Source organism: Cornus florida, unplaced genomic scaffold, assembly GCF_030987335.1.
Source record: "Cornus florida cultivar Cherokee Brave unplaced genomic scaffold, ASM3098733v1 CherokeeBrave_3.0.0_Hap2_Chr05, whole genome shotgun sequence".
Lineage (NCBI taxonomy): Eukaryota > Viridiplantae > Streptophyta > Magnoliopsida > Cornales > Cornaceae > Cornus > Cornus florida.
In genome coordinates, this window is record NW_026775575.1 from 81,021,967 (window position 1) to 81,048,110 (window position 26,144).

Here is a 26,144-nt window from a genome sequence, read left to right on the forward strand (position 1 = left end):
TTCAATGATGTGGAGGGAGATCTCTTAAAATAAAATTTGTTTGATCTTATTATAGGTATACCTGTTGGAGAGCTTGACTTTCTTGTATTGCTTAAAATACATCTACAATTCATAAATAAAAGATAACACAAAGCCAAAAAAAAAAATTATTTTTCAAATATTTTAGAAATAGTTAAATTATGAAACAAATAAATATATAAATTTCATTAAGTAATATGTTATTATTATATAATATATTATTTTAATAATAATAATAAAAAAAAAAGGTAATATGAAAAGAAGACGTGGCCCTGTGGGAGCCAAAATTAGGGCTGCAACTTGGGCAGGTTAGCCCAGACCAACCCAAATTTCAGATTTAATCTTTGAAATATTTGTTGAAGAAATAAAGCAGATCTAATCTTTGAAATATTTGTTGAAGATGAATAAATCAGATCTAATTCCGGACAACCAACTAATCTTCCATCAAACAGTTGCACAGAGTGTGTTTGGTACCTGGTCGTAAGCTTTATCCCCTTCTTCCCAGCTTCCATTTATTCGTCTTGTAATATAGAGATGGAGGCGATTAAATATAATATAATATACATATATATATTTAAAAAAAAAAATTATATATAAAAAAAAAAAACCTCAACCCGTCAACCCGACCCAACTCGCCCGAAAATATACGATCCGAATTCTAACCCTAACCCATGCTGAGTATAATTCGAGTTGACCCAACCTAACCTGATTCGGTTTAAAGTTAGGTTGGGACTAAACTGGGTTGGGCCAACCCAACTTACAGCCCTGGTAAAATTGGCCGCCACTAAAACCTTTTTAAAATTCTATAATTTTTAAACATGATTTTGGACTACTTTTTCACTTTATTCTATAATTTTCACTTTATTCTCTCTCTCACACCTGATGATAAAGAAATTACTCCTACACTCACGTCAGCTTCTCGATCCTTCATTTCATTTTCAGACCAACTCTCTCATCTTCTCATCTTCATCTCCGTCCCATCTCTCTCTCTAACACACTGTGTGTGCGTCTATTTCTCCAGCGAGGCTATCAGATTTTCGAAATCGCTTTCAACCTAGCTCGCAAGGAAGAGAAGCCGACAAAGTGTAATGCAAAGGCAAAGCACAAGGTGTTGAGAACAGCGTCGTGTCTCCACGGACATCGTCCATTTTCACCGCCACTTCCGCCGACCGCCGGTAGACTAGGTAGATACTCTCTTCCATTTTGTGCTTCTCACTGAAAGAACAAACCCTAGCTCGAAGGTTTGGGGTTTTGGTCTTCTTCACGGTAGATCGTTTCCTTTGTCATTGATTTCTTCATTTTGTACATTGAAAATGTTTGCTGTGTGTGTGATTTTGGTTGCGATTGTGACTAAGTGAAGTAACTGCAGCATGTGTTGGCTCAATTGGGAAATAGATCCGTCACAGTCACTCTCCAGGTGGAGATAGATCGGCTTGGTGCTAATTTTTATGGATTTGGTGTTAGTTTGATGTTCATTTGATGTTAATTTGACTTTAATTTGGTGTTAACTGGATAACTTCTCTCCATCTCTCTCAATTTGGTGTTAGGTAAATTCTATATATATTAGAAGTTTTGTATTCCTCTGCAAATTTTACAAGAAAATCCATTAAATACCTTCTGATTTCAATAATTTTTATTTTTTTATTTTTTTGGGTGAATAAAGAAAAAGAACTACATTCTGAATTCAATAAGTTGAATTGCTTAAGAAAAAAATTATAATCAAATTTAGGTTTCAGTAATGACTGAGCAATGAGATCCATTTGTAGGGAATTGTTGTGGGTGTAGCTGGAGAACATGTACTTTATCAGGGTGATCTATTGGTTCATATTTTGCACATTAAGTTGTCTATATAAATCTCTCCACTCTCAGAATTATTTGTTCTGTGCGAGTCAATTGTTGATATTAAGGAGTTATTGAGTAAATTGCAAATTTTTGATCCCCTTGATGATGGATCATCTACTACTACTTGCCATTTTCTTTTAACTTCCTCAGATTCTATCTTGTGTTAGGCTCTGTTTCTGAGACCCAAACAAGCATATCTAAGGAACAGAAATGGAAGTTGTTATAATATGTTTTCTTTTACCAAATTATATATTACTACAGGAATAAGCCTTACATGTATTAATTTCTTAGTGACAAGGCAACTTTTAAGGTCAGCGTTAAGTATTAGATATTTGAAAATTTTACAATATGATTATTCAATGCATTTATTAATTAAAATCATTGTTCCTTTTTTATTATGAATGGATTATGATCATTTTTACAATCTGATCTGAGTTATCTTTAAACCATTTATTACTTATTATATGATTGTTAAAAATCACATGATAGGTACACCTCAATCACCAAACAAGAAGAGAAGTCATATCGGCCATACTTGCTCTGCTGTTGTCTATGACCTGCTTTACAGGTACACACACGCGCGCGCGCGCGCACGCATATATGCAAATAGTTTATTTTATTTCACTCGTTTAATGCAATGCACCTTAGAACCCACTGTGGTTTTGTGAAAAAAATTCTGTTCTTTACCTAAGCCTGCTAAAAGTAAGCCTTTCACGTGCGGACACAGGCCTTTTATATATATATCATTTCTCAAATTTAGACTAGTGAAACACTTGCATGGTTGCCTTTATTCGAGGCTCTACAATTTAAACTCTTCTATCGAATGGTAGTTGGAATAATATATCCTTGTTAAACTGTGAAATTCTCTTCCCTATCTGAGAGTTTCTAACTCTTTTTCCATTCGCAGGGGTCAAGATAAAATACACTAATAAGTTAACATGTTATACATATTTCCATTCAATTAATTCTTAGTCCCCCTATAATAAATCGAAAAAATATATACTTAATTGAGAGTTATAGCAGTGATATCTAAGACTGGTTTGTTTCTGTTTCAGATTGAGATGCAAATCGGTTTTTCTCTCTTCGCCAATTTTCTTTTAGGCTTTGATTGATTCTCTCGCGTCTCTTCCAATACCGCCTTCATTTTGATCCCTTTATCCAAGGCAATTGATCACTAGACAAGAAGAAAGATGTCGGCTTCCTCACAAACCTACCAGGCGCATCCGAAAAACTCCAGATTTTCAATGCTGATCTTGAACAGCCAGACAGTTTTGATGCAGCCATTGAAGGATGCATTGGAGTGTTTCATGTGGCTCATCCCATTGATTTTGAAGACAAAGAACCAGAACAAGTCAAGAACAGAAGAGCAATCAATGGGACTCTAAGCATTTTAAAAGCTTGCCTTGATTTCAAGACAGTGAAAAGAGTGGTGTACACTTCTAGTGCATCAACTGTGGTGTGTAGTTAATGGTCTGCACCGGTAGTCTAATCACTGTAGTACCCTGCTGTTTACATCATTTTTATTGTATATTTAAAGGTTTTAGTTAAGAGTGTTAAATTGTCTAATTGTCATAGGTTCGTAACGAGATTGGAACTTCTCAAGCACTGCCACAAGCAGCATAACATGCAAGATCATCATCCTCTTCAAATACATGCGTCATTCCATCCTCTAAGGTATTTTCTACACCATTTATTTTTATTGAATTATGTGTTTATGAACTGTTTATCACTTGCTGTCTTCAACAGAATGAAATATCAAATCTCAGTTGTATTAAAGTTTTATTTGGTTATTTTAATCACTTTTTTTTTTATTATTATTATTTTTTATTTTTAGTTCACAAGCCACATACCTTGAATTACGGAAGGCCAATTTTCTTCCCATTAACCGAGAGTACTGAGAATGGTGGCATAGAAACTGAGCTGTCATGACATTTGACATAGAAAATGACCTAACTAGGCTTCAAGAAAGTTTTACCTTAAAAACATAATACCTTGTCACACTTTAATGTTATTCATGAGGCAATTTAAACTCTGGTTTTGAATATGACGCCTTCACTGACATGAGATTCTATTCCTTATCAGTAGTGTAAACCTACTGAGGGAATGTTGAAAGCCAGTCAGCTTTATATTTGAAGCCTCTGTTTTTGGCATCATTATGGTCATGTCTTTATTAATATTATCCCATAATTTTTGTTGTGTTCTAAATTGGGTCCTAGGTGTTGTAACATGGCTCTTTAGTGTGCCTGTAAAATTGTTTTGGCAGCTAGAACAGGGGTAGGGGATTGGGATGTTTGGCCTGTTGCTTTCTTCTTCTTATGGTATGGGAAAAAAATTGGAATTTTGTATGATACTTTCAGAGGAAGCTCTATATGCTAATAACTATTTGCTAATTATAGTCTTAAAAAGATATGTTTAGTTCTAACTAGGAGGCTATATATCAGTTTGTGATAAGAAATGGTTTGCATCATAAAACTATCAGTATGCATTATAGTTGTTATTTGATCGAACTAGTTACTCAGTAATGCTTTTTTTGTATTATAAATATTATTTAGATCTTTAGTTGCTCGTTGTTAACTCTATTGATATAGGATTAGTGGTCAGGTCAATTGGGATTGGATTGATCACATGAAACCAGTCTGGAAAGAAGTTATGGAAAAAATATCTGTTTATTGTGAGTTTTGTATATTGGCATTTTCGCAGACTTGTTTGTATCATGGGTACTTTTGGAAGTAGTGTATGGTGGTGATTATTCTTTCCGAAAATTAGGAGATTGCAATACCAGTGTTTGTGCATGCCTCATAGGGTTATAGGCTAACATGGAGTATATATGATTGAAAAGGAGGAGAAAAAGCTGAAATAATGAACCACATAATTAGCGGATAACTGCATAATTTACATATTTTTGTTACAGATTTATGGCTATATATGACTTCTGTTATAAATTCAACATTAAAAACAACTCGGTTAAAGCATGAAAGTAGTTTGGAATGGTCCACAACTTTGCTCATCTGTGCTGAAGATTGCTAAACTATTTTGGCCCATTCTCAATCTCAGGCTAAGTTTTGATCCTTTCAATTTCGTATGTGAAATTCTTATATATGTGATATGGAGGATGTTTTTTTGTCTTTGTATTTGCAGGTTGTGACATGCGCATAAATCAACTGATTCAAAATGGAAAAAGAGGGATTAAATCTTGTATCTTGAAAGTTAGATTTTGAAACTAAGATGATCTTTGCATACGGGAATATGTGCATGCACAGATGAGATGCATACATAGGGATTGTTGGATTTATCAAACATGATAGAACATCTAAAAGAATGTGATGGTTTGCTCGTTGCTTAACAACTTTTTGTCAAGCCGAACTTTGATAAAACAGTGATTGAATGCTATATGATCTAATTTTTGACGTGTATGTAAATGACATATAAGGAATTTTTTTTTTTTATTTTAGAGAGAGAGAATTAGTTATTTAGTGCATGTATAACTGTAGTAATTGATAGAGTGATATAACTAAACTATTTGAAAATTTTAGAATAGATAGATACACACTTGAATGATTCATTGCAGTCATGAACATGAACAAGTTACACACATACAGGGGACATATCTTCTATATATTGGGCAGCAGGAAAATTTCGAAGAATTACAAGCTTCATATACAGGATCAAATGAAAATTTTCTACCTTGAGCAAGAAAATTTCTCACACAATTTAATTTCAGTCCAACAATGTTTATGAAGTTACATAGCACCCAGATTTAAAAGCCAAGATCACCCAAAACGAGGCTAATATATTAAGCTGTTAAGTTTTGGGCCATGAACGTGTATCAAACTCTATAGCTCTCCAACTTAAACCCAATATCTCCAAAACCACTGCTCTATACCATGTTACTGTATTAGCTTGTCAATTTTGCCATTCTTTTAAGATGTTAAGGATTGAGCACGAAATTCTAAAGAAAAAAATTTGAGCCCAACAATATATCAATGACAGGAATGAAGAATAATGAGTGATAGTAAAAGCAAGAATGTGATGACTAATGATCCTTATAATATGTCATTTTGGTAATGACAGAATTTCAAGACAAACCGTACGCTAAAAGTTATGGCATATGACGATCTCAAATTAATTTTTACGTGAGTCCATTTTTAGAATATAAGAGCAATTTTAATGGGATGGGCAGTTATTTTCAAAATATATCATGTGAGTTTAAAGTGGGTTCTCCAATGGCATGCCAAGTAGGCTGTCAAAATATAATTTTGCCAAATATTATGCCAAATATAACATAACATATAGCTATTGCTAAATTTGTTATTGCTCTCTTTCTTGTCTCTTCTCTCTTTCATGGGCTGCCAATTTGGTGTTGTGCTTGTGTGTGTGTGTGTGTATATATATATATATGTCAGTTGTGCTTGTGTATATATATATATATATATATATATATATATATATGTCGGTGTTGTGTGTGTATATATATATGTCTGTTGTGTGTAATATATATGTGTGTATATATATGTCTGTGGTGCTTATATATATATATATATATATATTAGTGTTTTTATTTATTTATTTTTAATAAGGCAAATAAGCTAAATAAAATACAAACACTCAAAAAAAAAAAAAAAAAAAAAAACAGAGAAAAAAAAATGGTTCTTGAAAATTGTAGTTGGGAATGGTAGTTGAAAAATAATGATGGTTGTGTCAAAAAAATAGCATTTTGAATAAAATGCACCATTGGAGCAGAATTGCTAAAATATAACATTTTGACATTGTAACTCTTCTCAAAATATAAATTTAGCATGCAAAAATGACATTTTGCATCAGAAATGGTTTAAGAGATCCTAAAAGCACGAGAAAAATAAAAAATGATAAAAGTTTATTCACTTTTGTCCACTAACACTATATAATGGGTAAATTATAGAAAATCTCCTTGAGCTATATATATTGTTCTACAGAAAACATGTAAAATTCTTACTTGAAAGTTGACAATAACAGGATTTTTCGCAATAGAATCATACCTCCAACATAGACCTGTAATGCAATCATCAATGCAATGAAGTACAAATTGTTTTCAACGAAGAAGTGTTCATGTCCTTATGCAGAAGAGGAAATTGCAAAAGAATGGAACTTACCCACCTCCTTTCCACGAACAGTCCCACTCAAACCCTTTCTTCAGCTTTCCGAATACATCGCCATTCGCCGCCACCACCTCAACCGCACCCACCATCACCATTACAGGGATTCGTTTATGAGTTTGTTGATGGAATCCCGCCTATGTATATGGATTGGGCTTGAGGTTAACTGCTATCCATATTGGGCCAAAACACCATTTTCTCTCTCCAGTTTGCTCCAAAATGGGTCCAGCCCAACATTGATTTCAAGAGCCTATAACTTGGAAGCATAAACCAGCTACACACGCATTTTGTGAGTTTTCCAAATGAAAAAACAAAAGGAATTAGGGCCTCGACTACAGTGATGTCAACCAAAGTGTTGTAAAAAAGTGAAAATTTGTAATAACTGGAGAATAACAAATAGAGGGAGGGGATATGCAAATCAGAAATTCCTGCACCTGCATGCACACGTCTTGTACAAATATCATCTAATTGGTAGAAAACCATGTTCATTAAATTCCCTCAGAAATCCATAAACAAAGCACCATTTCTTCCCAATTTTATGAAATACCATATTTTTCAAAAGTATTGGTAATTATGACATCATATTTCCACTGCATGTTGCACGTTACAACCACCCTTCCAAATGTTTCAGATAAATATTCAAAATGCAACTTATAGCTTAGATAGAAGTTAGAACTAACTATTCACTGTTTATTTCCTCTGTTGGAAAAAAAACTAAAAATATCAGTTTAATTAATGAGGGCATTTATGGTAGTTTACTTGTGAGGCCTGGCCCCATTTTCATTTTTAGGGCATTCTTATTTTTTATAATTTTATGTATTTCATTTCTCTACGTTTGGAGATATGTGCCGTGGGTTTCCAAAATTCGTTTTGGACATTTGTTTGAGTCTCGAACTCTTAGATATATATTTAGAGTCAATTGGTTCATTTTTAGTTTTTGAGCCTGGGCCCGTGTGGGTCAGGGTTGGTTTTCGTTAGCAGTGGCAAACGGATGGGTTGTGTTAGGTTTGGATATCGTCAAATATGGGTGAGTCACATTTGGATTGTTACTCATATTCAACCCGCTTGTAATGGGTTAAATATGGGTTGGGTCAAAATAGGCTGGGTTAACCTATCATGACGCACCAACCCATTTTAGGAAAAAAAAATGTTATTATTTTGGATAATCTTATTATTATTGGTTTTTTTTTTATTTTAGATGAATAAAAGTTTGTAAAAATATGTATGGATAATTGTAAATCCACCAATTTATTTTGAAAATTCTTTAAATTTATATTATTTTATTTTATGACTAGACATGCTGATTTTCTGACATAAGATTTTAACAAAAAAAATTGGCTGACTTCTCAAAGAAGATAAATTTTCAAATTTAGTCTCATACCTAATTGATGATTAAAGCACACGTACCTTTAGATTTTGGAGGATAGCTTTACAATTCTTTGTGATCGTGTAAAACATTAAAGTATTTTATCCCATTCTGAGAGTTGTTCTTTGATAGGGTTGAATAGGAGTTTAAAACCCTTATATATAACAACAACAGGGGGACGGCTTCTTTACAAATAAACATACCTAAGTTTCCCTTCTTATCAAGGAACCTTAGATATAAATGATTATAATTAAATCATACCAAATAAGTTGGAAAATTACAATCCAACTGTATAAAACGATACTCCCAATTAGATAACTAAATTAGAAAGTACAACTCAATCTATCAAGTATCAAACTAAATTAGAAAGTACAACTCAATCTATCAAGTATCAATAATCACACTGCAATCCTACACTAGGAAACTTAGTGCATAAGACCATAAATAATTTTTATTTTTTATATATATAAAAATTTCCAACAAAGACAATCCTAATAAGTTTCATCTGTCCTAAAGTGAAATACCCATTTAGTACATTCTCTCTTTTCACGAATCACAAGAAGTCATAAATGGTGGTTTGAAATGAAGAAAGTGGAATCGCGTAGATGGTGGTTTTGATTATCTAGAACATTAGATTGGAATCAAAATAATGTTTTTATAGGACAGATGTCCTTTTACGTGACGAACAAGGTTGAAAATTTGAAATGATCCAAATTATGATGATATCACATTGAATATTAATTCACCAAAAGTGGGTCCTCGTTATATCATCAACTAGAGCGCCCACCATAATAGTGCTATCTGTTATTGCTTAATTTCTATTTTCAAAAGTTTTGAAATAATTTGTTAATTCTTGGTAGTATGTAGATAAAATAAAATATTAGTTGACAGAAAGTTTTAAATAATTATAAATCTCCATTTAATCTCTTCAGCCACTAGTTTGGTGTGTTTAAAACCACTCATGAAAAAATGTCATTCGTTTACTAATAAAAAAATAACATTAGTTCAAATAATATGATATTTTATTTTTAAAGAAGAGGTTAAATGTTCGTTTTGATTTGACTTTGTCAAATCTTAATAAGTAGTTAAAAGACTCTAAAATGAGAAACAACGGCGAATTAAATAAATCTACTAAGCTTATTAGGGGTGTCAAAAAAGAAAGAAAAAGGATCATCATAAATAAAAAGTGTGCAAAAAGCACCTATGTTATTAGCATGTGCATATAAATCCATAACAATGAAAAATATATGCAAATGGCCTCCTAATATCAATAGACCATCAATTTGACAAAGTTTGTTATAAAAATCCCAAAATACTCTTAATATTTCTTTAAAAATTGAAATCATTGTTTTTAAATTTTATTTTGTCTTAAAGACATTTAAGGTATTTTAGTCTCTGAATTGACAAAAATATCCTTATTTGCAAAATTTGAGAATTATGGAGGATTTATTTGAACATCATGAAATATTTATACATTCCGTATATAACCAAGTTTTTTTCTTCTTTACTACATAATTTGATCAAACTTGTTTTATAATTCATTTTGAAATGTCTTAAACACAAACATATGATCAGATGATGATTATGAGCGTTAAGGAATTAATCTTAAAAGCAAAATAGTCCATGGTTTGACTTTCTGGATACATGGGAAAAAGCCAAAAGATGTGCATGTTGGTACATTATTATCATATTTTCTTGGTCTATATGAATATTTGATGACAGGGTATGGAATTGACTAGAAATCTATATATATATATATATATACACACACACGCACACACATACATGAACATATAATTTTTTATATCCTTTCTTGCTTCTTTCTTCAAGGATTGATTATTAGTTTACACTTTACATATGTTCATCTATGTGTGTGCGTGTGTGTGTGTGTATATATATATATATATTTAAAATGTTTTATATGGCACCTGTACGTCACTAGGAAACATGATTCATACCTAAACATTCACTCCGCAGCCGACTACATGCAATGTATTGTTGATCCTAGTTGGGCGACTACCAAATTCAATATTTTTTTAATTTATCGAACACTACCAAATTCTTTTAAAAATAAAAAAACTAACAAAAAAGGGAAGATAAAGTATATTTTAAAAGTATCATCATTGGCTGAAAAATTGTTCAGATCTTGGAGGTTGAATGATCGAGGAACAACCTATCTATTTTCTTTGTTGTTGTCTCATGCACTTTTATATTTTAAGATAAAGTTTGGGGTATTATAGATGTCTATAATGATCATGCGAATCTCATTTTTTAATTACAGTGCCTGCAATATCACTTGGACAAACAACTTTGCTGTCGTCCATTTTTAGGCTGATATTGCCGTGTATATATAGTGTTGCCCTTTTTAATTATCAAAAGAGTAGAGTCTTTCACACTTTCGGTACCATTTCCCAATGGTTTGATTCCGATATTTTAAAAATAGTTAGAATTAATTTGGTTTCAATTTAATCTGAAAGCGTATTGAATTGAATTGGACCGTATGCACCATATTAAGTGTTGTGATTTAATTTTTTTTTTAAAAAATATTAGAGTGAATTATCGAATGATTTATGTACAAACTTCGAATGCAATAATTTCATACAAACCAGGTGCATTATTTAAGTAATTTGGACCTCATGTTTGGTAATTTTCGAAGTTAAGGGTGAAGGAGACTACCTTTAAAAGCCTTGGCAATTGAGCAAGCCGTGTGGATGATTACTTCTGTGTTACTTAATTATACATTTCTTTTTCTCTTTTCATTTATCACCAAGGTAAGATTTAAACTTATTCGACTCCCGCTTACTCTTTTATCACTTGAGTTAAGACACATTTCTTATTAGATCTAGATCCTTGTGACTTATTCTTTTTAAAGTGAGGACAACGTTGAATAATGATATTATTAAAAACAAAAAACACAATCTATTAGTAATATGATTAAACTTATTCGACTCCCACCTACTCTCTACCACTTTAGTTAAGACTCATTTCTTATCAAATCTGGATCCCTCTTGTCCTCGTGATGACTACATTTGTGTTGCTTAATTTATACATCTCCTACTCTCTCTCTCTCTCTCTCTCTTCATTTTTCACCAAAGTAAGATTAAAACGTATTCCAATCTCACCTACTCTTTACCACTTGATTTAAGACTCATTTCTTGGTGGATCCGGATCCTTTCATGTCCTCGTGATGACTCCAAATTTTCTTTTACTGGTGAATAATAATATAATTAAAAATAAAAAACACAAGTTACTAGATCAACCTAATCACTAAAGGTAAACACGTCTGTCCCTCTTCTTTTAAGACCAAGAGTACTAATTTTGCAAATTTATAGGGTCATTTATACAATCATTAAAAGATAAACATGTAAAACTAGAACAATAAGAAAGTTCGAGTGAACGTGGCTCTACTATTAATACGGTGAGAGAGAGAGAGAGAGAGAGAGTTGATTACTCATTTTATGACATAAAACTTCTGCGGACTAAGTATATAATGTAGAAGTATTATAAAAAAATTAGTAGGGGTAGTCTTTACAATTTTAAAATTTATAGGTATATAATAAATAAAAAAAAAATTCAGTGGAGTCCTAACATAAATCGGTCTTCCGTGTTCCTCACCTATTCCATGCCCATTCTATTGATTATTAAATTAATATTTCAACTCGTTGTGTCACAATGCAACGTCTTACAATATATATACAATAAGATATAAAACTCACATGACACATTCACATTGACAAAATAACACTTATACAACATATCACACCGTATTAAAATATTATAACATTATTAAATTAAGAATTTAACACTTTAATGTAATTATTTCATTATTAATTTAGAATTATTACTATCTCTGTTTCATATTAATAATTCATTTAAAAAAATTTTGATTCATTATTATATTTTATTTTTGAGTCATTAGATGTTATTTTTATTCATATTTTTTTTATATATTTATATTTTATATTTCAAAAATTTTAAAATAAATAATTAATATGAGACGAAAAGAATATGATAATAATTGTCAATTTAAAATTGTTATTTCCGCACAAAATTCGTCTAATCGCTTACTCGTCTTAGTCTTCGACTCTTGTCGAATCACGAGAGAGTAATACGCGTCTTGGTCTGGAGTCACATATTCACGCTTATTCCAATCTGACGGTTCTTTTCCACGGTCCCACGTGAGTTAAGAACACAATACCCCCTTGGTTTAGACTTTAGACTTTAGACTTTAGACTTGTGACTCACGAGAGCCCAATAATGGTCATGACTACTGGGCTACTTATACGACTATTGGGCTACTTATACTATGGATAAGTTATACTTGTATACTTCAAAGAAAAGATTAAAAAAAAAAAGGAAAGAAGTTATACTTATATACTTTAAGACTACATGGACTTGGTCAATAACAGTAAAATTACGCACGTGCGGTTGTCCTAACGTGTGAAAACTCAAGTCTATGCTAAAATATTACGCGTTGGAACTTTTGAGTAAATAATTTATATGAAAGTACCTGAATAAATTAAGTTGTAATCAGACCGGACCCTGACCTGGACTGATAGTACACGGACAAGGATCCCCTCTTGCACTGGAGAGGTCCTATACTAAATCCAACCATTAATTTTGAAATCTTGGATAAGGCCCACTAGTGATGAGTGATTGGATTTGGTGCAGGACCTCTTCTTTGCAGGAGAGGATCTTTGTTCGTAGTACACATAGCTTGTGAGTAAGGATGACGATGGGGCGGGGCGAGGATCTCATTCCCCGTCCCTGTCCCTGCTGAATTTTTCAATCCCCATCCCTGCTTAAAATTTCACCACTATCACCATACCCACCCCTGCCCCCGACCTCTTATCCCCATCCCCGGCCCCGGCCCCGGCCCCGACCACGACCTCGACCCCGATTAATATATATTATTTTTTTAAAAAAACATAATTTTTCTTATTTTCATATATATAATAAATCTAATTTAGTAATAAATTATTAAATGTAAGAGTATATTAGTAATTTAATATTTAATCGGGGCGAGGCGGGATGGGTTTATCCCATCCCCGCTCCTGCTTCCGACGAGTTTTCAAAATTTACCTCCATTTTCAACCCCGTTTACATAAAAGGGTCCCATCCCTGCTATAAACGGGGCGGGGAGGGGACTCGGCGGGGATGAGAAATTTGCCATCCCTACTTGTGAGGGTTTTTTTTACATATACTTCAAGTAGATTAAATTTTAGGGCTACTTACACAGTAAAAAACCATAAAAATAATATTACGTAATAATATGAAATTATTATATAACTTTGGGGATACCTTCTTTGTAAAATAATAATAATAATAATGTTATTATTATTAATTTTTTTTATAGTGAAATTATTATATAGCTTTGGTGTTAATGGGTAAACTTTGTTGAAATTTTTGCTCACGTGTTAACCAATAATTGGTCTAGAATAATAATTTCGGGACCATTTAATAATTTTTAATAAATTACAATCCGTCACACAAGTCTGTCAGTCTTTATTCAATAATCTGTAACTTTAAAAATAGTTCTCAAAATTTTAAAAAATAGAATATTGTTTTCAAAAAATTACTGTAAAAAGAGTTTTCAAAAAGCTAAATCAAACCGAATTTTTGTAGGATTTTTTTACATTCAGTCCTCTAAAAATAGGAGTGACAAACCTAATATATCCCAATTTGCCAGAATATATATATATTTAAAATATATATATATATCTATATATATTTCTCAGAAATAAAATATTAGTAATACAATACTTCTGTACAACACAGACTCACCAGATTTTTTTTTGGAAGCCGGCCCTTACGCTTCAGAATCCTCTTCTTCTCCTCAGGTAAGCATACATTTTTCTGTGTAGCACTTGTTAATTCTTGGTCCTTGAACTGTTCTTTCTTACTATCTTATTTAGTATTTGTGGATTTCCACGGTTCTTCTACTTCAATTCTCTCTTCTATTCGTTAGTTTCTCTGTCTCATTTAGTTTCGTTACGCTAACGAATTCCAAAACATTTCTAGGTATAGTTTTTTTAGTTACTTGTGATATGTTTCATTTATTTTCTTGATGGTTAGAGTATTGTTTTTTTGATGCGTGTTTCAGTTCTTCTTCCCTTCCCCTCTAATTTTTACCTTTGTTGATTTGGTTTAGGTGTTTTTCCATGTACGGATGGTTCTAGGGTTTTGAAACATGGGTTTAGTGTTTTGATACCTAATTCAATTTGGGTTCTGTAAATTCTGTGTTGCTTTGGGTCACTAAACTAGGTTCCTAGAGGTAAGTGGTTAATTTGTTAGTGGAATTTGATTAATTAGGATTAAACTTATTCATCTTCGTCTTCGATTTCATCACCATCATCACCCATGCCTTAATCCCGTATCAATTGGTCGGCCACAAGAATTCTCCGTTTTCAATCTTTTCTACATGTCATTTCACTTATTATATTTAACTTTTTTAAGTCGTTTTTAATAATCTCACTCCATGTTATTTGTGGTCTCCCTCTCCGTCTCTTACGTTCTATGACCGCTAGTCTTCCTCTTTTGATCGATAGGTCTCTGTTGTATGTGTCCAACCATCTAAGTCTACTCTCTCAATTTTTCTCACTCCACTCCCAATTTTCCTCTTATACAATTAGGATTGAACTTATTGAGGGTGATTTTTTATTTGGCCGATTTGATATACAATTAGGACTAAACTTATTCAGGGTGATTATGGATCCACATTTTAGTGATTGGGCTGATTGGATAAACGATCACAAATTTGATGGGGAGACTGTTTTACCCGGTTTTGATCAGTCTCAAAATCTTGCTGATAGATTTAAACTCAAAGATGACTCTCTGGATTTTGGTTTCATGGATATTCCTTTCCTTCCTTCCGCTCAAGACCCTGGTAATTTTGCTCCTTCAAGCTTGAGCTCGGAAGTGGAGTCTCCTGGAGACCATGACCTTTCTGATACAATTCTCAAGAACATTAATCAGATACTCATGGAGGAGAACATGGATGAGAAGCCCAGCGTGTTTCATGATCCTTTGGCTCTGCGAGCTGCTGAGAAATCATTGTATGAAATTATAGGTGAGAAGTATCCTTCTTCTCCTGACCAACCCTCTTTTAACTTCAATCAAGACGTTGAAAGCCCAGATGATCATTTCTTTGGAAGGTTCAGCGAGCATAGTTCTACCAGCGGTGCTAGTGCTGGCAACTCCATTGACACTCAATGGATTGTTGATCGAGACTATATGTCGTCAGTTACACAAAGGCATCTATCAGAGAACAATTTCCAATCGAATTTGCAGCCCAGTTCACAGTGGTCATCTGGTTCTATAAACAGCATCATTAATAATTATAATGCTCCAGTGGACTCTTCTGTCGGTACCCAACTGGTTTCAAATGAGTTTAGTGATAGTGAATCCGTCTTACAGTTCAAGAGAGGGGTGGAAGAAGCTAGTAAATTCCTTCCTAGTGCTAATCAATTAATTATTAATTTGGAGAACTATTCATTGCCTCCAAAATCAATACAAGAGGCTCGGGAGGTTGTAGTCAAGGTAGAGAAGGACGAGAAAGAGTACTCACCTAATGGTTCAAGGGCAAGGAAGAACCACCACCGAGAAGATGGTGAAATAGAAGAAGAGAGGAGTAGCAAGCAGTTGGCAGTTTATGTTGAAGAGGTTGAGTTATCAGAGAGGTTTGATAGAGTTTTGCTTTTCACTAATGGAAAAGGGGAGCTTGCATACTGTACTATTCCTTTTGAAGAAATGATGAATGGAAAGAGCAAGGCATTGCAGCAGAACAGAAAACTACACAAATCTAAGAAACAGGCCAGTAAAAATGGAGGGGTGGATTTGAAGACTCTTTTGATCAATTGTGCACAATCTGTTGCTGCTGATGATCGCAGAACTGCATATGAACAACTAAAGCAGATAAGGCGGCATGCTTCTTCTTCTTCTGGTGATGGGATACAGAGGCTGGCCCACATCTTTGCAAACGGTCTTGAGGCACGCTTGGCTGGCACTGGATTCCAGATTTATGCAACCCTAGGATCCAAGAGAGTCATAGCTGCCGAGAAGCTGAAAGCTTACCAGCTTTATCTTTCAGCCTGCCCATTCAAGAAGATGTCTATTTTCTATGCAGATAAAACGATCTTGAATCTAGCTTCAGTATCTACAAGAAGAACACTACACGTTGTTGATTTTGGTATCCTATATGGTTTCCAGTGGCCAGTCCTAATCCAACATCTCCCAACCGTACCTGGTGGGGCTCCCAAGCTTCGAATTACTGGGATAGAGTTTCCCCAACCTGGTTTCCGGCCATCAGAATTAATTGAGAAGACAGGCCGTCACTTGGCAAAGTATTGTGAGCGCTTTAATGTTCCTTTTGAGTACAATGCCATAGCACAAAAATGGGAAACTATTAAAATTGAGGACCTCAAGATTGACAGCAATGAGTTGCTTGCTGTCAACTGTTTGTTTCGGTTTGAGAACCTGCTCGATGATACTGTTGTGGTGGACAGTCCAAGGGATGCTGTTTTGAAGTTAATCAGGAAGATGAATCCTGACATTTTCGTCCATTCTGTTTTTAATGGATCCTACAATGCCCCCTTCTTTCTTACACGGTTCCGATTGGCACTCTCCCACTACTCTGCATGGTTTGATGTGTTTGATACTACCATAAACTGTGAAGACCAAGAGTGGTTGAATTTTGAGAAAGAGTTCTATGGACGCGAGGTAATGAATGTCATTGCATGTGAGGGCTTGCAGAGGGTTGAGAGGCCCGAGTCATACAAACAGTGGCAGGTTCGCAACATGAGGGCTGGTTTCAGGCCCCTCCCGTTAAACAAGACAATTGTGAATAATTTGAGGGGTAAGATGAAGGCAGGAGGATATCACAAAGAGTTTGTGATCGATGAAGACAGTCACTGGATGTTGCAGGGATGGAAGGGTCGGATTCTCTGTGCTAGCTCATGTTGGGTACCTCAGTAGAAGTTCTTAGAGGTATTTTTGTTAGAACTGAAGATGAGCTGCAGCTTATTTGATGACGCTGGAAAAGATACTTCTTTGTTAAAGTATGAGTTACTATCTTTCTCCCTCTCTCTGTCTCTCGCACACACAAACACACGTATAGATATTTGTAGATATGTGCATCTTTGTTTTAGTATGTATACTGTATCAGCTTTTTGCTTAACAGCATGTTTTTTTTTTTTTTTAACAGCATGTTTTTCTAATAAATCACGCGCTTCCTATTCTTAGTTTTCTCCATTGATGGTTTAGAATAGCACAGGTTGTTGGACATCTGCTTCTTGGTTGCAAATTTTCTCATCAGCTGTGTGTTTGTTGGATATATTTATCTATGGAAGTGTAATTTCGAAATCTTTTCATCTTACCTCCTTGTTTCCCAGTCCTCTAATTATTTTATGGTCTTATAATTCACAAATTGCCCTTATATATCAATTGCATCGTAGTTTTGAATGCCATCTTAAAGTTATGCTGAAGCACAAGTGCAAGTTTTAAAAAAATCATTAAATATAGTACTACTATCGTTGAACTGATCATGTCAAATTTTAAGTTGGTATATAATTGAAGGGTCAAATGTTACTCTGTGTGTCTTCTCAGTAGAGGCATCATCTGTTTTATTTATTTATTTATTTCTAACCGGGGTTTCCGGGGACTTACCTGACTAATCCATGGAATCATACAAGAGGTTGGCCTAGATGGAAAAGATTTGGGCTGTTTATGCTAAGGAAATCTGGATAAGAATACAAAGGGGATCATCACAGAGATGGTTTCTACTATGTTAAATGGAATATGGTTTTTGAATGGCAAATCTATTTTATGAGTCTGCTTGATTGCCATCAGATAGAGTTGAACTGCTAGTAGTGCAAAATTGCAGTCTTCAATCTGCACTAATAATGGTGCTAACTAAAAATTTCAGATAAATTTACTTTTTTGAACTTCACCACAAATTTTTTACACAAATGTTTGGTCCTACATATAATTTTCTGTCTAAATATGCACGTCAAATTTGACATTGGTATATAATTGAAGAGTCAAATGTTACTCTCTGTCTTCTCAGTATAGCATCATCTGTATTTGTTTTTTTTATACTCGGGTGTCCGGAGTTTTGTCGCGACTAATTCACGGAACCCGTGCAGGGAGTTGGCCTAGTTAAAAAGGACTTGGGCTCTGGTGCCTCATCCGTTGGGCTATTTGTGTAAGGAAATCTGACCGGCACTAATAATGGTGCTAAGTAAAAATTTCAGATAAATCCACTTTTTTAAACTTCACCGCAAATTTTTTATACAAATGTTTGGTCCTACATATAATTTTCTGCCTAAATATGCAGAAAAATATTGCATTCCTAAAGCAAATTGCTTACTAGTGCCATTTTAAAAGAAAAATGAAAAAAGTCTGAATCGGTTTTTGTAATAGACTTTTGTGACAATCAAACACTTTAAAAAGGAGATGCTATCTTTTTGAAAATTGTGTAAGGATATGCTCCCTCCATCTCAAATTTGGCTGTTTCAAAATAAATAATCCATCACCATAAAAAAAAAAAAAATAATAATTAATTAATTAATTGAAGACTCACCATAAATAAATTTAATAATTTGCTCACGACCAATATAATAAAAAAATAATAATACTTAAATCTCACGGATGAAGATACACCCACCTGATCATCGATTTGGTAAATAAAAATAATTTGGTCCACAGATAGTATTTTTAAGCATTACCTAATGTGACGACCCAACAATACAATGCTAACAAGTTTCATCTGTCCTAAAAGTCAAATACCCATTTTAGTATTTTAGTATATCTCCTTCTTGAATCACAAGAAATCATAGCATCAAAATAGAAAATTATATCCAGTATGGTACGTGCACATGGCGGATGCTTACTTGCTATCTATATCCCTAATTTCCGACAAGAAATAATTACTGGTTGATTATGAGAAACACTAGGTTGGAGGAATCAAAATTATGTTTTTTTAATTATAGTTGTCCTTCTATTTGTCAAATTGTTGGACAAGGTTGAAATGATCAAAGTATGATATATATTATTAATTTCACCAAGAGTGGGTTTATCATCAACTGCAGCCGCCCACCTAAGAAGTACAAACCCTTCTATATATGAAGGGGTTGGGTTGGTATTAGAAATTGACACTTTATGACCACTCTTTGGACAAAATTTCCACATTTTATAATTATATTTATAATTTAAAAATAAGTTTTATTATTTTAAATATTTGATTTGACATATTTCAAACACTTAATTAACACATTTTACGTCGTTCGTTTTGTATAAATCAACATATAATGATTCTGAAAAATAACATTATTATTAGTCATGTTTATGTATTCAAATATTTGTATCGTATTCTATTCGTATCTAAACTTCTTAAATTATCACCCTTACGTAGTGTGTAGATACTATAATCTCTCTTGGAAGATTGTTGAGTATCAATGTCAATTTGCTTGAAGTATGTTTTTAGAAATTAATTTTTTTAAGAGCACAATTGAACTATATACAATGTGCAGATGGTATGATTTCCCTTGAAAGGTTGTTAAGTCTGAGGGCCCGTATATGTTACATCGTAATGACCAAGAAAACACATGTTCATAGTTCACACCTACATATACATGGTACTTTCAATTATTGTTTCACAAAAACACACACATATATATATATAGTGTGAACAATGAACATATGTTTTCTTGGTCATTACGATGTAACATATATGATTGATTAATAATCAAAGTCTATACTTTTTACATGCAATATATGATGTACTAGGGTCATAACAAAACCAGCAACTCGTGAATTCATCATCCGTCGTAGACGTCTCTGGAAGCTTTGAAGCTTCCACAAATATAACGCCAATTGTGGGTTCCCTTTATTTCATTTTCGTGGGTCCCATCATTTTATTTTGGGGGATGAATCTGGATAGTATGGGTCTGTCTCAATATGTTACATCTCCGATTAGTCCGCGTGCCTTTTTGACTGACCGGTGGCGGGGTCCACTTTGGTCCAAAATATAATGACTCGAACCTCTGTCGCCTTGGTACTTTATGACAAGACTCTAAAACAAGCCCAATACAATTCACTAAATCAAAACTTTATCCTAAATTGAAACTTCCTAGTACCTGTGTCTGGCATTCATTTCCAAAAAGTGGTTCATAACACATTTTGGTAGGGACATAAATGAAAATTACAATAAGGGTTACCAGATCGATTTAATGTTAAAAAAAAAATTATAAATTCTTGATCGTCTTCATTCAAAATATAACGTATTCAAATTTAATCGTATTTTTGCATTTCTTTTAATTATCTACTATGAGCACACTCTCCTATCACTATTTATAATTTTTCTAAAATATTCTACTCAGTTAAGAAATATTCATACGTATAATGTTATCAAATGCTGACCCTCATTACCTGGGAAGAGAGACAAAGTAATAATATTTGTTCGAGTTGAACAAATTGCCACTAAATAGAATTATTTTATTATTTTTTCTATTTGCAATGTACATTTTATAGCAAGAACAGTGAGATAAACTACTAAACTTCATGGTAGGCTTTAAAAATTAAAATAAAAACAAGAATGTCATTTTATCCTTGATAATTGATATGGTCTACAACCAGTACTTATTTAATTAACATTTTCAATTCATAAGTATGGATGAAATGTATTTCAAATCTATAATTGAAGAATCGCGATTAGTTGATTTAATTTGTTCATAGTCAATAATTTTTTTTAATATTCAGATAAAGTCTGACTTTCACCAACCCGTGCTGTATGGAAAAAGATAGAATCCAAAAAATATACTCCCCAAGTAAAGTAGGGCCCACCTAAGCATCTGGTCAAGCTCTACCATTCTTGAGCCTTACGCTAAATGGGTTGCTACAGATAACTTCGGATAACCCTTGGCTCTAGTTTCATCATTCATTCATGTGACGTCGTACTTCCATTATATATCCTTAATTGTTCACCTTAATTGTCCTACAACAGGGATTTTGGTTTCGGATGGTAACAAATTTAACTTTCATAAGTAAAACCATTAATAAAAAAATTAAGGATGACTTGTCCCTCTTATCTGGCTAATCTTGCGCGTTAATTAATCCTATGAGTCAACTTGACTTGTATAGTTCCCCCCAACGTAAGAGGTGACGTCGTACTTCCATTATATATCCATATTATATGTATATGCATACCGTCGGATCGATCACCGGCCAATCGCTGAAGCCGACCGGCTACACCGGTACCCGGTTCCCGTTTCCGACGGCTATAATATTCGCACTCTCTCTGTTTCCCAGAAGATTCGATCCTAATTAAAAGATTATTTTGTCGCCCTTTTTATAGAGCAACCAACGTTAGCTTCTCTGTTACTGTCAACTCTCTCTCTCTAACTTCAATTCACACCTAGGGTTTCTCTTTAAGGTACTCTGTATTGACTTTTTTTTTTTTTCTCTCTCTATATATCTCTTTATTTGTTGTTCTATCTTATACTTTTATTCCGTATCTTGGTCCTCTACTCTGCAACAACTCTATACCAAATCTAGATTTTAATCCTCCATAACTTCAATTTTCATAGTTCTATGCTGATGTTATACTCTTCTGAACTCGAAAGTTGATCACTAGATTTACACGTCTGGTGTGATTTCATAGAATCGTTTCTTAGAATTTACGGAGTTTTCTTTCAAATTATATACCGTAATTGATTTGGTTAGGTTAGAGTCTTCTATGGATACTCTTGTGCAAGGATATTCTAGTTCCGCAAAGGGGTATGATTTTCATCACCACTCAATTCCCGCCCTTTCGCCTCAAAATCATGTCAATGGACACCAATTCAATGGTATCACTACAAATCCTCTTCATCCTCCCGGTGAAGTAGTAGTATCTCCGGGCTCGAGCTTGAGCTCGGAGGGGGAATCTACGGAGGAGGGTGACTTTTCCGATGCGATTCTCCGGTACATAAGCCAGATGCTCATGGAAGAGGAGGATTTGGAGCATAAGCCTTGTATGTTCCATGACTGCTTGGCTCTTCAAGCTGCTGAGAAATCATTCTACGATGTTCTTGGGGAGGAGTACCCTCCTGAGCTTAGTCTAAACCCTCAAATTGTTGAGAGCCCAGATGATGATTTCGCTAGGTCTTGCAGTAGTCAGAGCAGTAATAGTTCTACTCCTGTGAGCAAATTAGTTGAGTCTGAATGGGTTCATGATCAGAGCGAATTCGAAGCTTCATTTGGACTTTTGCAATCCAATTTGCAGTCTTCAAACAATGCTGCCTATGGTGAAATGGAGTCTCTGGTTAGTTCATTTCCGGCTTCGAATTCCTATAATGGGGCTTTTACCATACCGCAGTTAAGAGGGAGAGGGAGAGGGAGAGGGAGAGTGGAAGTTTCCCAGATCATTTCTGATAAAATTAGTGTGAATTATGGTATTGAGCCGAGAGAGAAGAAGTCGGGGGTAGTGGTCGAGGCAGAGGATGGTGGCAGGAACCATTATTCACCAAATGGGGTGAGGGGAAAGAAGAATCATTTTCGAGAGGATAGTGATTATGTAGAAGAAGGCCGGAGTAACAAGCAGTTGGCGAGCAATTACCATGAAGAGCCCGAGCAATTAGATATGTTTGATAAGGTGTTGCTATGTTCTAATTTGAACCCTGAGTTGTGTTCTGATGAAGCATTGCCAAATGTTGCAAGCATTAAGCTGCAGCAGAATGGGAAGCCAAAAGCTTCAAATGTTGGCAGGCCGCGTGGTAAGAGACAAGGCAACAAAAAGGATGTGGTGGATTTAAGGACAATCCTAACGCAGTGTGCACAAGCTGTTGCGAATAGTGATGTCAGATCTGCGAATGATCTGCTGATGAAGATTAGGCAACACTCTTCTCCTCACGGTGATGGTGGCCAGAGACTGGCTCATTACGTTGCCGATGCCCTCGAGGCACGCTTGGCTGGAACCGGGACATCATTGTATACAGCATTTACTACCAGGAGGATATCGGCTGCTGATATTTTAAAAGCGTACAAGGTATTTGTTACAGCCTGCCCTTTCATTAAGATGTCGTATTTCTCTGCAAATCGGATAATTAGGGAATTAGCTGACAATGCAATGAGGATTCATATAATTGATTTTGGAATTCTATATGGTTTTCAATGGCCCTGCCTCATCCACCGTCTCTCCAAGAGATCTAGTGGACCTCTTAAGCTACGCATCACTGGAATAGATTTTCCCCAACCGGGCTTCCGGCCAGCTGCAAGGGTTGAGGAAACAGGACGTCGCCTAGCAAATTATTGCGAGCGATTTAACATCCCATTTGAGTACAATGCCATAGCAAAGAAATGGGACACCATCCGACTTGAGGATCTCAAGATTGACAGAGATGAGGTGCTTGTGGTTAATTGTATAAACCGGTTGGGGAATGTTCCTGACGAGACAGTGGTGATGAGTAGTCCAAGGGATGCTGTCTTGAACTTGATTAAGAGGATTAGCCCAGATATATTCATCCATGGAGTCATTAATGGCACTTATAGTGCCCCCTTCTTTGTCACAAGGTTCAGAGAAGCACTCTTCCACTTCTCGGCACTCTTTGACATGTTCGAGGCCTGTGCACCAGCTGAAGATCAAGATAGGATGCTGTTTGAGAAAGAAGTCTTTGGAAGAGATGCTATGAATGTCATAGCATGTGAGGGCACCGAAAGGGTTGAAAGACCAGAAACATACAAGCAATGGCAAGTTCGGATTCGGAGGGCTGGGTTCAGGCAGCTGCCACTGAACCAGGAGATTGTCAAGGATGTGAGGAGAAAGGTGAAGTTGGATTACCATAGTGATTTTGTTGTTGATGAGGATAGCAACTGGATGCTGCAGGGATGGAAAGGGCGAATCATCTACGCTCTCTCATGTTGGAAGCCTGTTCACGAGAATTGAGTTTAGCAATTCTCTTCACTGCTTAGGATTTGTAAATCTTGGCGCGTGCTCGTTGCTCAGGTTTCTGAGAATCTAAGCAGAGGTACTGCTGGCTTCTTCTATCCAATCTCTCTGCACTTTTCCAAGTGTGTGTTCATATGTAATATTATAAACTCGAAATGACTATGTTCTGATGATAATCATATTGGGTTTTCTTGCTCAACAGATTGAAATACAGAGCTGATCTTTTGTGATTACAACCTACCAACCATATCTGGAAACATGTTGCATCTTGAGTCCTATGCTGTCGGCTGATTTTGCTGTTACATTTTTATATCATTCTATTAAGAGTCATTGGGGTCCTCCTTGGGAAATAACTTGATCTTTCACCTTCATTGGTTCTGAAGATGGTCGACGGGACGACGTTGCACCGGTGCAGCCTCCATTTTCTATTTTCATTGTATTTAAATATGTATAACAGTTGGAATTCAGATTTGTTGATTTGTATTGTTACTGTTAACTAGCCTTGCAACCACTAGTTTACATGTATTGTAGTAAAAAAATTTCTACTCATTCGAGCTTATGAACCATAAGTTGCATCCTTATTATATATAGTGGTTTTAGCTAATAAATGCACAAGTAATTCCTTTCATATTTGTGGGCAGCATTATATCTGGAATTCAAGTTATTGATTAAGAATGAATGAATATGTGTAAATTGATGTTTCGCTTGTTAAAACCCTAATTGTGCCCTAACCCTATAGCCCCTAGGGTCTTGTGAACATTGTTCCTAATACCTACCAGGCCCTAAAATAAATTAAAAGTAGACAATATCTTTACACTAAATAGAACAATATTACTGTTTTTTATATTTGCAATGTACATTTTATTGCAAGATCGGTGAGATAAACTTCATGGTAGACTTTAAAAATAAAACAAAACAAAACAAGAATGTCCTTTTATATTTGATACAACCAGTATTTATTTAATTAACATTTTCAATTCATAAGTATGGATGAAATGTATTTCAAATCTATAATTCAAGAATCACGATTAGTTGATTTAATTTGTTCATAGTCAATACTCCATAATTTCCTCCCTTTTTTTTTTTTTTTTTTTTTTTTTTTTTTTTTTTTTTTTTTCAAATAAAGTCTGACTTTCTTCACCCGTGCAGTATGGAAAAAAGTTGGACTCCAAAAAAATACTCCCCAAGTCAAGAAGGGCCCACTTAAGCATCTGGTCAAGCTCTACTATTCTTGAGACTCCCGCTAAATGGGTTGCGACAGATAACTTTGGATAACCCTTAGGTAGTTTCATCATTCACGTGAGTTCACAATTATTCATAGATCGTTTGGAGAAACTATTAGGGCTTCGTTTATTTGGAAGTAAAATATTTTTATATTTTTTAATATTTAGTTATTGTAAAATATTTTTATAAAAAAAATATTTTAAAATTTAATAAAAATAATTTATTCATTAAATTTCGGTAAGTTATTTTATATATTCTGTTGGATGGATTTGACCTCAATCTTAATGTAAATTTTTGCCAAATACCGACAAAGTAAAAATAAAAGAATTTTTTACCTGAAAAAGAAAAGTATTTTTCAAAAAAATTATTTACATCGAAATAAACGAAGCATAAATATTCAACAATTTTCTAAGTAAGAAAATTGGGCACGAATCCACTCTATTGAAAAGTTGGACACTTTAGGTACTAAGTTGCTATTTTATGATTTGAAAGTATGATACTGATAAGATCCCTCAAATGTAATTAGTGTGTATCAATTTTATTTAAATCACCTTAATTGCTCTACAATAGGGATTTTGGTAGGGCTCAACTCAGGCAAGTTGGGCGGATTAGAGGTATAAATTAAGTCCAACCCATTATA

At 34.3% G+C, this 26,144-nt stretch overlaps 2 protein-coding genes and 1 long non-coding RNA gene across 3 annotated transcripts; all 3 read left to right on the plus strand.

The window, feature by feature from the left end:
- The first annotated feature begins 876 nt into the window (after positions 1-876).
- LOC132307116 (uncharacterized) lies at positions 877-5,305 on the plus strand. Its single transcript, XR_009482171.1, has 4 exons — positions 877-1,202; positions 2,350-2,428; positions 2,916-3,534; positions 4,999-5,305. It is a non-coding gene; the product is annotated as an uncharacterized LOC132307116 (long non-coding RNA).
- An 8,821-nt stretch (positions 5,306-14,126) lies between these two features.
- On the plus strand, positions 14,127-17,593 carry LOC132307117 (scarecrow-like protein 33). The gene is made up of 2 exons (XM_059804786.1): positions 14,127-14,198; positions 14,510-17,593. Exon 2 carries the CDS (start codon positions 14,875-14,877, stop codon positions 17,329-17,331), a length of 2,457 nt encoding a protein of 818 aa, XP_059660769.1. The 5' UTR covers positions 14,127-14,198; positions 14,510-14,874; the 3' UTR covers positions 17,332-17,593.
- Positions 17,594-21,580: 3,987 nt separating this feature from the next.
- On the plus strand, positions 21,581-24,849 carry LOC132307118 (scarecrow-like protein 14). Its single transcript, XM_059804787.1, has 2 exons — positions 21,581-24,359; positions 24,483-24,849. The coding sequence occupies exon 1, from the start codon at positions 22,091-22,093 to the stop codon at positions 24,275-24,277; it is 2,187 nt and encodes a 728-aa protein (XP_059660770.1). The 5' UTR covers positions 21,581-22,090; the 3' UTR covers positions 24,278-24,359; positions 24,483-24,849.
- The last annotated feature ends 1,295 nt before the right edge of the window (positions 24,850-26,144 follow it).